Source organism: Diplotaxodon limnothrissa, linkage group LG23 (genome assembly GCF_057381915.1).
Source record: "Diplotaxodon limnothrissa isolate DT_005_m linkage group LG23, D_limnothrissa_male_GT1.1, whole genome shotgun sequence".
Taxonomy (NCBI): domain Eukaryota; kingdom Metazoa; phylum Chordata; class Actinopteri; order Cichliformes; family Cichlidae; genus Diplotaxodon; species Diplotaxodon limnothrissa.
This window is the reverse complement of record NC_140617.1, coordinates 22,389,552-22,402,842: the sequence shown is the minus strand read 5'-3', so window position 1 is coordinate 22,402,842 and position 13,291 is coordinate 22,389,552. Positions and strand designations below refer to the sequence as shown.

At 40.0% G+C, this 13,291-nt stretch overlaps 1 protein-coding gene across 2 annotated transcripts in view; it reads left to right on the top strand.

The window, feature by feature from the left end:
- The first annotated feature begins 2,092 nt into the window (after window positions 1-2,092).
- Window positions 2,093-13,291, top strand: part of styxl2 (serine/threonine/tyrosine interacting like 2) — a 33,317-nt gene continuing 22,118 nt past the window's right edge. Inside the window, exons 1-4 of one of the 2 annotated variants that reach the window (XM_085348991.1) lie at window positions 2,093-2,135; window positions 4,342-4,512; window positions 7,370-7,488; window positions 12,372-12,603. In XM_085348991.1, coding sequence (XP_085205117.1) covers window positions 4,391-4,512; window positions 7,370-7,488; window positions 12,372-12,603 — 473 coding nt within the window. In that variant the 5' untranslated portion in view covers window positions 2,093-2,135; window positions 4,342-4,390. The remainder of the gene's footprint in view (window positions 2,136-4,341; window positions 4,513-7,369; window positions 7,489-12,371; window positions 12,604-13,291) is intronic. The other variant, XM_085348992.1, reaches the window with a different exon arrangement.

Genomic DNA, 13,291 nt, shown 5'->3' with positions numbered 1-13,291 from the left:
CTGTATGTGTTCTCAGTCACAGCTCCTCTGCCAATCCTCCTCTATCCTATAGCTTCATTTAGGGTTTCCTTCAAGACTGATTTTAAGGACACAGGCAGAAAAAAAGGCCCTGAACTGGCCGCAGGTTTTCTGTCTGTGTGTATGTCACCCCTGTAATGGACTGGACGGTGTGGTGTGAAGATCAATGTCTGCAAAATCATTAATTTTGTAGCAAATGATAAAGAGTTGATCTGCAGAAGCAGAAAAATATCATCGTATTAATGTCAATGTTCCTGCTTAAAACAGCTGGATTAGAAATCACCACAGGCAGACTCTGAAATTGTGATTATTATAATATTTTATCCAAGAGCTTTTCCTGCTTTTTATTCAGCAGTTACAGTAAATAAAGTCTTTCCATAATTAGCTCTACATGCATGCAGGAAGACTCATGTATCTTATTAATCTAATGAGACTAAGTTGAAACACATCACGTGAAGTGGAAATAGACTCTCATGGGAAAAGAGGAGTTTAAATTCAGTTTGATCTACTGAAACATCCAGTAATTGGAATTCATTTTGTGAGCCTTTAAATAATGAGCTCATAATATCAGTGTGTGTGTGAGTGTGTGTGACTTAAATTAGCTGCATTCTCAGACTATAAATAGTCCAGATGATTGTCATCTGACTGCAGATAAACACAGACACACACAAACACAGTTGGGAGACTGTAGTTCCTACCATTGACTGAGAAAATCAGCTTTCTACGGGAGGTCGTGTTACAAAAGCAAAAATAAAAATAGTTCTGTGCACTGAAAGGACAGGAAGGCACTTATCAGTTGTTTGCTGAAGTCCAGTGATACATCAGTGTGGAGTTTTTATTTCTTACTTTTCCTTTCTTTTAGAAGCTTTGTTTCCTGTGTTTCAAAGTCAACGTGTTATTATGCCGAGTGACTATAACGCAGAGAGTTTACCTGCTGTCTGAAACCAGAATACAGGAAAAAACACTAAGTGAAGAAAAGGGGAGGGCAACAGAGGAGTAGAGAGAAAGGGCAAAGAAAGAAACTTTACAAAAGTGTAAAGGAGAGAAAGAAAAGGACTCAATAAAAGGAAAGCTCTGAAGAAAAAAAACGTCATGAATAAATTAAAAAGAAACTGACCTCCAAACACATTTCATGATGTTTTTGGTCATTATTTGATAAGCTTGCAGCATTGCTGATGATGTAACAACATTGTAACTTTAAAGAAAATGAATACAATGTACTGTACAATGTATCTACAACATAAATGCGATAAAGTTTTCTAATGCAACAATGTAACTTTGTTACATATAAGACATACGCTTATCAGATGTAACCTATCTTTTCACAGAAAAGGTAGATAGATAGAAGTAACTCTCATACAATTCACCTATAAAAAATGTGTTTTTAAGAAGGATTTAATATGAAAGTGGGCTTGCTGACCTTATCTCCTTATTTTACAAGAATCAACATTGCTAGGTATTAAGAACACCAAATTTTAAATGTAATGCAGAAGTAATAGACCGAGATAGATGAAATTACCACGACAATACCCCAACCAAATTTTTGTTGGTAGGGAATAAACTAAAGAAAAGGAAGGAAATGCAGGAAGAAAGGCAGTGGGAGGCAGATCCGTTTAAAAGGTAGGAGGAAATGAACAGGAAGTAAAGAAACAAAGGTGGAAAAGAAGAGGAGAGAAAAGGACTGAGAAAAGAAACCAAAGGAATCAAGGAAGAAAGAAGAAGTATGTGAAAAAAGACAAGGGAGGAAAGGTAATAGGAGGGAAGGAGACATAATCATGTTGTGGATGTAAATCTCAGTGAAATTAGAGAAAGCTGAATCCTCCTGCAATGCATGTTATTCAATAAACATTTCCTTAATTTGCATTTAATTTGCATTTTTATCAGTGTGTGTCTCTCCATCTCGGTTTGGTTGTGTCTTTTAATGAGGCCTGTTTAAGTAAAGGTTAACTGAACTGTACTCGAGTAAGAGTACTCAGTTACTCCACAGCTCTGGTGTCAGGTGTCAGGGCCTCCACTGGCCAGGCGGTCCAGGGTGGGGGGAGGTGAGAGGGTCTAACTTTAGGAGTCTGTGTCAGAGCGCTCGGAGTCGGCTTCAGAGGAGCACCTTTCAGACAGAGGTAGGAAAACACACTCACTCTCAGACACACACACTGAAACAGGTAGGAGATGTTTTCTATGCAGCTGAAGTCCTGTTTATTATTTCTGAATTTTCACACATCTGATCTGATCTGAGAGCAGCTCTTCCTCTGCTGCTGTTTAAGGCTCAGAGCTGTTAGGTCTCAGCACTGCTGTGAGGCCTGCAGGCTGAGGCAGCTGTCACCGCCTTAAAAATAGACTTGCTGGAAGGCCTCAGCTCACACACACACACACACACACACACACACACACACACACACTTATAGCAACATGAGGCTCTGTCTGATTGCTTAGTATCTTAGTCATGGCTGCCTGTTGTTGACCCTTACTGACTGTCGATCAATATAACTGAAAGAATATTTGGTGTTTTGACTTATTTCAGCTGTAATCACAGCTGAGAGAAAAACAAGAAGAAAGAATCAGACTTCTTAAATCTTAATCTGACCTCCCCTCAGGCTGATTATTAATCACTGTCACTGACATAAACTCAAGCTACATATGTTGAGCTTAATGAGAGCAGGGCAATTAGAAATCTGAGTTTTCCTTTTCTGTTTAACACCATCAATTCCACTTAGAGCCAGTCAGTGTTTATGCAAGTATTAAAACCAAGTATCATGTAGACTAGTACTGTGCAATGCTGTATATTTTGATGTTGATCCAATATTGTCAATACTGCCAATAACTGCACAGATACCGATTTGTAGATATAACTTCATGTAGCTAATGTAGGGGAGAGGAGTGTGTCTGAACACATAATGACCACTGTGATTTTTTACTTTTCTCTATAATTAGTTAACACATCAAAACTGTCATGGTTAGCACTGGCAAACTGTGGGAACGGGGAAAAATGGGACCACAAATGCAGGACTCTTCAATGAAATCAATACATTTATTTACAGTGAAGTAAATAATCACACAAAAATAAATCCCTGTGCACCCCAGACTCCCGTGCCGTGTCTTCCTCCCAGTGTCTGTGCTCTGTGTCCTCACTTCCAAGTGTCCACGCACCCCGTGCTTGCTGCCCTCTCGTTTCCACGTTCCCCGTGAGAAATAACAGAGGCAGACTTTAGACACGTTCAAACTGTGGCTGGCTTACACTCACTAATATGTTGAAAACACTGATGGGTAGTCACACAACAATCCAGCGTCGGAGAGAGCTCCGCCACACTCCTAAGTAGCTCCTCCGACGAGCCTTGATCAGCTGCAGGTGTGTGTGTGGTCATTTCCTCAGGTGTGGCCAGCCACCTTGCAGGGCACACCTGCCAGGCCTGAAGACTCCTGTAAACTGGTGCTCCCAAATTCAACCGCATCCAGACACGCAAGCAGTGAGAATGAGGGACAGCAGCACCAAATATGCATATGTCCATCAACTATTCGAGAACTGGAACTAACACGGCTTTCTGCATTTCATGTTCTGGGTTTTTTTGTGTGTGTTTGTTTTTTGTAGACCTGGAATTAAAATGTGTCTGTTCCTAAAGGACTGTGGGTCTACTTCTGTAGTTTAAATCTGCGATACGGTTTAATTAAAATAGACATGACAGGTCATATTTTTTATAGTGCATGATTGAGGAAATATTTATTTTCAGTGTCCTTTTCTTTGTGCTGTTGTTTTGTCCATCAATAAACTTAAGTTAAAGATTATTAAACAGTGAAATACTGCTCACAAATTCATGCAACTTCATTAGTACAGTCACTTTAGTACAGTGCAAAAAAATTTTTTGTCCTTTTTGTGATATTTTACGTGCAATCAAATTATTGTGATAGAACAATATCTTTATAATAATTTAGCTTAATTTTGACCAAATATAGTCTAATTTAATGTTAATTAAAGTTGAAATTTATTAAGAAAATAAGTTACAAATTTTGATCTTTTAAAAAAATCATGTTTCTGTTTTGTTTGTTTTTTTTCCATTAAACTTTGGCATTAACTCAGATGACAATGCTGAACTGTTGACAAAAATATAGACTTAGCATCATATTAAATGTCTGGTGTCACACTTTTGTCAAGACGTTTTAGAGAGTACTCATGTACGTGTTATTCATTTATTTAAATTGATCTATAAAATAGTGAAAACATCGCACAAGTTACAGGAAAAAAGTTGAGAGTCAGTGAGGATGAAGTATGCTTTTATTTTGTTGATGTCTCTAAAGAGAAAAACAGCACAATTATTTATTTTCTTCTGTCAGTAGGGATCCAGGTTCATCAGAGGCAAGGGAAGGAGGCATATTGGTTGCCATGGCGTCGGCCAATGAACATGGAGAGCGAGGTGATCAGATGGTGCCTGATGGAAAGGAAGAAGAGGAGGAGAAGAGCGTCCGTGGAGTCCAATCTCATTACCTTCGCTGTCCCTCCCCAAAGTAAGAGCCAAGTTTTAAACACAGAACACCAGACTCAGGTTTACTGACTGGGAAATTAACAGATTCTGTCAAACATGAAAACACTGCACAATTCCTGCTTCAGTGTTCAAAATTTAAATCAAATCTTCCATTTTCACAGGTTTTGTATCACTGCAAAACTATTACTGTGTAGTTTCCCAGTAAAATGTTCGCTTTACCCCATTTAAATGCATTTACACTTCTTTGACACGTTATTAGGTACACCTGTTTAATTCAATTCCATTCCATTATATTTATACAGCACCAAATCACAACAACAGTTGCTTCAAGTCGCTGTAAGGTGAACTACAATAATACATAGAGAGAAAACCCCAACAATCATATGAACCCCTAGCAATCATTGGACTGTGGGAAGGAAAAATTCCCTTTTCTCCTCAGAGAGGAGCGGCTGTCTAATGTGACCTGCAGATTTGCTTATTAACACAAATATCTGATCAGCCAACCCCACAAGTGTAACTCCGTGCAGCCACACTCAAGACGACATGCTGAACTTCAAACTGAGCATCAGAATGAGCATGAGGGAGGAGAGGAATTAAGTGATTTTGAAAATAGCACTGCTGATTTACTGGGATTTTTCTACATAACTATCTCAGGGGTTTTTCAGACAGAGCAAAAATGCCTTGTTGATGTCAGAAGTCCGAAGAGAATGATCAAACTGCTTTGAGCTGATAGGAAAGCAACCATAACTTAGATAACCACTTGTTACCACCAAGATATGTGGAGGAGAATTTCTGAATGCACAACATGTCGAACCTTGAAGCAGATTGACTACAGCAGCAGGAGACCACACTGTGAACCACAGAGGACTGGAAAAATGTTGCCTGGTCTGATGACACTGATTTCTGCCATGACATTCAGATCTCGATACAACAGAGCACTTTTGAGATGTGGTGGAACGGGAGATTCTCACCATGGTCCAAAGATGTCTTAAGTAATTCATTACACATGAAAAAATAAGAGCTATAAATATGTATGCCATATTTAGCTTGTTTCCTGTTTTACAAATCTCTTTTTAATGCGTGTTTCCTTCTCGTACAAACAGCTTGGAGCCATGGTTAATGGCTTAAATTGAAGAAGTTACATATACAATAAAATATGTGTGCCTTAAATTATTTAATGTAATTTGTGCATGAAAATTAAGGACGTTAAGCCCACTTTGATGTGAAAAACCTTCTGTTTCACATTGAATCCCGCTAAAAAAATACTATAAAACTGAGACCACAAAGTGAAATGAAGATTTGGCAGTACTGTATTTTAATTCCACCTTTTTGTGCTGTGATATGTGGAGCCCCGATTAAACTGAAAAGCAAATTAGAAATAAATCAGAATAGTAGAGTTTATTTTTGTTCATAAGTGATGAAACTTGTGTTTTTTCATCCTCTGTAAAGAAAAAACAAAGTATGAACGCAGCTGTGGTTTCAGTGAATAACTGTGGTTTGGATAGCTGTTATACCCCCAGTGTGAGGGTGTAAAATCAGTTGTAAACTACAGTTTTTACACGGAAGGTGGTGCTACATAGAACATCTCTCATGAATGCTGCAGTAGATTTAAAACTTGTGAAAGTCAAACCAAATTTTCATGTCTGATTTCAGTTTTTTCTTTTGATTGTATTTTAAAGTAAATGTACTTCTGACATTTGCAGCAGGAAGGTCCTCTGTATACGTCGCCTCCAACTCCTTGTTCATCATTTTAGCTCAATCCACCTGCAGTTAAAATAAAGCACCTCTTTGAAGTGTCTCACATTCCTCTAGAGGTCTGGTTTCCAAGCTCCTGCTTAGCTCTTATGGGAGTGTAATGGAATTACACAACGCTTATATCCTTTTTTAGTTTTTCTACATTTTGGTGTAAATGAAATGTGCAAGAATTCAAAAACAAGAACTGGGTGGACTAGTTTCAGTTTATTTTGGATTTTCTCTTATCCACACAGGGTAAAAAGCCTCTGCCATAATTCTCACTGTATGTTCGACCAATCTTCAGCCCTAACTACATTTATAAGCTTTGTCAAAATGGAAAGTTTTAAGCCCAATCTTAAAAATTTAATGCTGGCAAAGATAAACCCAGCAGCAGAGGCTAATCAATGAGGTTAATGGGCCTTGGCCTTGTAAAGTAAAAAGACAATGCAGAATCTTTAGCTCTACATTAAAAGATGTAAATGTCTGTTAATATTTCAGTCTGTTTATATACTTTTGACTATGTGAATTACAGAAATAAATAAATAATAAATAAATTCAAACTTCTGCACCCGAGTTTTAAAGTCATAAATATGTATGCTGTACAATTGTTAAAATAAACAATTAAAATATCAAAATCACCACCACATTCATAAGTCTATGTGAGCTTCTGATCATGGCTGTGAATAATAGATGTTGAAGATGGTGTCACTGTTCTGCAACCTTGATGGGTGAACTGGAGCTCTTTTCTTGTCTCAGCTAACATATTTCTATCACATTCTTTAGATTCCAGAAAATACATTTAGTTATTTAGTTCAGCATAACCTTAAAATACAAAAGTTGCATTCTTCAAGAAGTACTTCTACAATGTCTAAATCAACCTCACTGTAGTTGATGGAGGAGCTCTTGATCAGACTGAGAACACTTTATAAAGCCATTTAGATTAATTAAACCAAGTGAACCTTTTCTCATTCAGAAATGACATCAAAGAATTCAAAAGTCAGAAGGGTGCCTCAGCCTCATTTTATAAACTCATGCATTAACTACATTTAACACAATCAACATTTCAGTGCAAGCTGACGCATTAGGCTCTTGTTTTCAGTCACGCAGCGCTCATGAATAATAACCTCTCTGTCTGTGCCTCCCAGTTTCTCCATGACCTCAGAGTCCAGGTTTTCCATGATCTCTGGGTCTGACGCTGAGAGCATCTTCATGGAGCCCATCCACCTCTCATCAGCCATCGCTGCCAAGAAGATCATCAACGAGGGTGAGACGACACAGGAAAGAGGCTCAAGCTGCCCTTTACATATTTTATTGAGATTCTAAACAAGCTGCTGTTAATCACATTTTCTTAGAAAACTTCTGCTGCCTTGCTTCAGCATGATGTGTAAGTCTGATCTCCAGATCAGACTTACTTATAAAGTAAACAGGCCTAACAAAGCCCTCAAGTAGAGAAATATCAGAGCTTCTGGGTGGATTTTATATGCACTTGGAACGAGTAAAACACCTGGCCAATGAGTCCAGATGTGCAGATATTTATTTTTAAAAAGAGAAGACCAACAGGATAATCAGACTTAATCCAAAATGTAATCCGCAGCAGAATAATGATCATCTGCAGAGGAATGGCTTATTTGAAGAGTTTCAGTCAGGTTTCAGAGCTCATCACAGCACAGAAACAGCTTTAGTTACAAATGATCTTCTTATGGCCTCTGACAGTGGACTCATCTCTGTGCTTGTCCTGCTAGACCTCAGTGCAGCGTTCGATACTGTTGACCATAATATCCTATTAGAGCGATTAGTACATGCTGTAGGTATTACAGGTACTGTGCTGTTGTGGTTTGTATCATATCTATCTAATAGACTCCAATTTGTACATGTAAATGGAGAGTCCTCTTCACACCCTGAGGTTAATTATGGAGTTCCACAGGGTTCAGTGCTAGGACCAATTCTGTTTACATTATACATGCTTCCCCTAGGCAGCATCATTAGAAGACATAGCATAAAATTTCAAATCAAATCAAATCAAATCACTTTTATTGTCACATCACATGTGCAAGTACATTGGTACAGCACATGTGAGTGAAATTCTTGTGTGCGAGCTTCACAAGCAACAGAGTTGTGCAAGATACAATAATGTAAACAAGCAAAATACAAGAATGGCTACATCTGAAACTAATAAATATATGTACAATATATAATAGTATATGCATTTCTGGATGTGTATACTAAATATTTTCTACGTGTGTGTGTGTGTGTGTGTGTGTATACACATATTTTACAAATTAAATAGAGTAAACAATAAATAAAATATATAAAAATATACAAAGTTGAGACATGTGCAAAACAGTGGCATTACTGTACAGTATGGAGTGCATAATGTTGAAGTTCCAGTAGTGAAGCTGAGGTGTCTATGACGTGTTCAGCAGTCTGATGGCCTGGTGGAAGAAGCTGTCTCTCAGTCTGCTGGTACGGGACCGGATGCTGCAGAACCTCCTTCCTGATGGAAGCAGTCTGAACAGTTTATGGCTGGGGTGACTGGAGTCCTTGATGATCCTCCCCGCTTTCCTCAGGCACCGCTTCCTGTAGATGTCTTGGAGGGAGGGAAGCTCACCTCCAATTATCCGTTCAGAGCACCGCACTACTCGCTGGAGAGCTTTGCAGTTGTAGGCGGTGCTGTTGCCATACCAGGTGGTGATGCATCCAGTGAGGATGCTCTCAATGGCACAGTGATAGAAGGTCCTGAGGATGCGGGGGCTCATGCCGAATCTTTTCAGTCTCCTGAGAAAGAAGAGGCGCTGCTGCGCCTTCTTCACTGTTTTGTTTGTGTGTACTGACCACGTAAGATCCTCAGCCAGATGTACACCAAGGAACCGGAAGCTGCTCACTCTCTCCACAGCAGCGCCGTTGATGGTGATGGGGGTGTGTACTTCTCTGCACCTCCGGAAGTCCACTATCAACTCCTTTGTCTTTGCGACGTTGAGGGTGAGATGGTTGTCTTGACACCAGTGGGTCAGGGCGCTGACCTCCTCCCTGTAAGCCGTCTCATCACCATTGGTGATAAGACCCACCACTGTAGTGTCGTCCGCAAACTTCACAATGATGTTGGAGTTGTTAGTGGCTGTGCAGTCGTAGGTGAAGAGTGAGTATAGGAGAGGGCTCAGTACACACCCCTGTGGAGCACCAGTGTTCAGTGTGATGGGGGATGAGGTGATGCTGCCCAGTCTGACCACTTGGCGTCTGTCAGACAGGAAGCTAAGGATCCAGCTGCAGAGGGAGCTGCTCAGTCCTAGATCCTGCAGTTTCCTGTCCAGCTTTGAGGGAACGATGGTATTGAATGCTGAGCTGTAATCTACAAACAGCATCCTCACATACGTGTCTCTCTTCTCCAGGTGTGACAGGGCAGTATGTAGTGTCAGGGCTATGGCATCATCAGTGGACCTGTTGTGGCGGTATGCGAACTGTAGAGGGTCCAGTGAGTCGGGTAGTGCAGAGCAGATGAAGTCCCTGACCAGCTTCTCGAAGCATTTGCTCACGATGGGGGTCAGGGCTACAGGTCGCCAGTCGTTCAATGAGGAGATGGTGGAGGATTTGGGTACAGGGACGATGGTGGCCATTTTGAAGCAGGCTGGGACTACAGACAGAGAGAGGGAATTTCACTGCAATGCAGATGACACCCAGCTCTATCTGTCCATGAAGCCAGATAACACACACCAATTAGTTAAACTGCAGGAATGTCTTAAAGACATAAAGACCTGGATGGCCGCTAACTTTCTGCTTCTTAATTCAGATAAAACTGAGGTTATTGTACTCGGCCCTGAAAAGCTTAGAAATATGGTATCTAACCAGATTCTTACTCTGGATGGCATTACCTTGGCCTCCAGTAACACTGTGAGGAACCTTGGAGTCATTTTTGACCAGGACATGTCCTTCAACGCACATATTAAACAAATATGTAAGACTGCTTTCTTCCATTTGCACAACATCTCTAAAGTTAGAAATATCCTGTCTCTTAGTGACGCTGAAAAACTAGTTCATGCATTTATTACTTCTAGCCTGGACTGCTGTAATTCATTATTATCAGGATGTCCAAAAAACTCACTGAAAAGCCTTCAGTTAATCCAAAATGCTGCAGCAAGAGTCCTGACAGGGACTAGAAAGAGAGAGCAGATTTCTCCTGTTTTGGCTTCCCTTCATTGGCTTCCTGTTAAATCCAGAATTGAATTCAAAATCCTGCTCCTCACATACAAGGTCTTAAATAATCAGGCCCCATCTTATCTTAAGGACCTTGTAGTACCATATCACCCTATTAGAGCACTTGCTCTTGCACTGCAGGCCTTCTTGTTGTTCCTAGAGTATTTAAAAGTAGAATGGGAGGGAGAGCCTTCAGTTTTCAGGCCCCTCTTCTGTGGAACCAGCTTCCAGTTTGGATTCGGGAGACAGACACTATCTCTACTTTTAAGATTAGGCTTAAAACTTTCCTTTTTGCTGAAGCATATAGTTAGGGCTGGACCAGGTGACCCTGAATCCTCCCTTAGTTATGCTGCAATAGACATAGGCTGCCGGGGGATTCCCATGATGCATTGAGTTTCTCCTTTCCAGTCACCTTTCTCACTCACTATGTATTAACAGACCTCTCTGCATTGAATCATATCTGTTATTAACCTCTGTCTCTCTTCCATAGCATGTCTTTTATCCTGTCTTCCTTCTCTCACCCCAACCGCAACAGATGGCCGCCCCTCCCTGAGCCTGGTTCTGCCGGAGGTTTCTTCCTGTTAAAAGGGAGTTTTTCCTTCCCAAAGTGCCAAAGTGCTTGCTCATAGGGGGTCATATGATTGTTGGGTTTTTCTCTGTATCTATGAAGCGCCTTGAGGCGACTTTTGTTGTGCTTTGGCGCTATATAAATAAAATTGAATTGAATTGAAGTGAATTCACACAGAAGCTTCCTTCACTTAATAACAAATAAACAAAAATGGAAAAAAATATAAATATATCATAAACTATTGATGAAAAGTACAGAGCAGACATCAGATGCCTGTTTACAGGCTAAATAAATAAATAAAATAAAATCCTCACCAGCCTTAATCTGAAATTTGATTTGTATTTGCAAAGCTCTGGGGGGATTCTAACTGATTAATAATAAACCACAATCAGATGAATTTCTCTGTTCTTTGTCCAGCCGTACTGAACTTTTAAAAGTCATCCAAGGGCAGATGAGCACTGCGCAGGGGTCAGACTCTGTCTCTCTTCACTCCTCATTCATATGCAGCGTGTCAAGCAATGAAGACTAATGTGGCTCAACAGTCTTCAATCACAGCCAATCCACGTTTTGCTCCTTCATCTTGTTACATGGAGATGCCATCCACTGGAATGAGGAAATTAGCTTAATGTGATGCATGACAGATTCGTGGCTTCATCAAATTTCTCCTCTTAAGTTGGACTGCATTAAAGGCAGCCTAATGATCAAAACGGGTTTCATCTGCAGGGAGGAAGATGACCGCTGATGAGGACAGCTGCAGTGACCTGTTTCTGCATTAATGGCATGCTTCTTTTGAAGCTGCGCACACATTAAACCCCTGTATGTCCTTTAGGAGTGGCATAGCTGTTATGATTTCACAGGGGAGTGGGGCTAAACACAGGAGCTCTGAACAAAAGCTTCTTAATCCTAAGCTGATTCATCTTCACAATAAACCATAAAAGGATAAATTCCAGGAAGGTTCAAATACTCCAAACTAAACATGAATCTAAGAAATAAGAGCAGCCAACAGGGGCATGGGGGAAACACGTAGTACAAGAAACCATCAGAGAAATCACATGCAGCAGAGCAGAAATATAAAAGAAAGTAAAGAGAACTAAACTGCAGGAAATAAAACAACCAAAGGCAAATTACCAAAATAAGGTCGGAAGTAGCAACAGAGACAATCAAGGAAGACGCAAAACAAATTACCAAACATAACAGTTGGAGTAATTTTACACTCAAAATTTTTGATCCTAAATACTTGGATTTGTTCTGTAGCATACCTGAAGATGTTCATCTCGCAACCTCCTCATCCTGTCTTCTGTGTCACACAGACTTCTTACATTAATTTCTTAATATAATACAACGAAATCAATCAAGAATCCATCATATTTATTACTATCTTACCTCCTCAGAGTTGCCACATCGAGGCGTGCGGTCTGAGTCCATCCCAGAGTCCATGTTGGAAACCGCTGAGCAGCTGATGGTGGAAGATCTCTACAACCGTGTCAGGGACATGATCGATGACCGCAGCCCCTACAACACACCCTGTGTGCTGGACATCCAGAGAGCCATGGTGCAGGACCGCCTAGAGGCTCCCATCAATCCCGTGGATGAGGTGTGGCCCAACATCTTCATTGCCGAAAAGTGAGTCGGTGCATTCTCGTTTTGTTTAAATTATTTTTCCACAAGTCATCATAGAGGATTATTCTTAGTTCCAGACCATAGGCACAGATATTTTAGAAGACAAATCTGTGCTAGAAGATGAACTTCAGTTCAACTTCAGATTTCAGTAAGGGTTCACAGAAAGTTCTGTTACATTTTTATGGATTTTGAATGGTTTTGCAAATTTTCTTGCTTTCATGGCAAGTACCCATCAGACGAAATGGCACAAGATTCAAAAATGTATAAAAATTCTCATAATTTCCTTTCTTTAATCTTATAGTGGATAGCTGGAAATGAATAGCTAGAGAAATCCTTCCAAATATGAGACAAATTCCACCTCATCATTCACTTGAAACAGACTTTCCTCTTCTAATTGATTTTATAAATCCCATTTTCTGATCTGTCTGCGATAAACAAGTAATCTGCACAAACAGTCCTAACTCGTCTACTTGACAGCTTGTTCCAGAGGTTTTGTGTAAATCAAGCTGTCTTTATTGGTGAATTTATCCAACCATTTTTTTTGGTCTATTAAAAATCCAAAAAGTGCTCAGATAAATGTTCCGTGTTAACTGAAACAACCTTGGTAGCTGATGAATATTGTGTGATGTGGTTGAAAGCTCCAGAACAGGGTGATAGATGGCTGATTCCAAAGTTTATTTCCCTGCTCTTC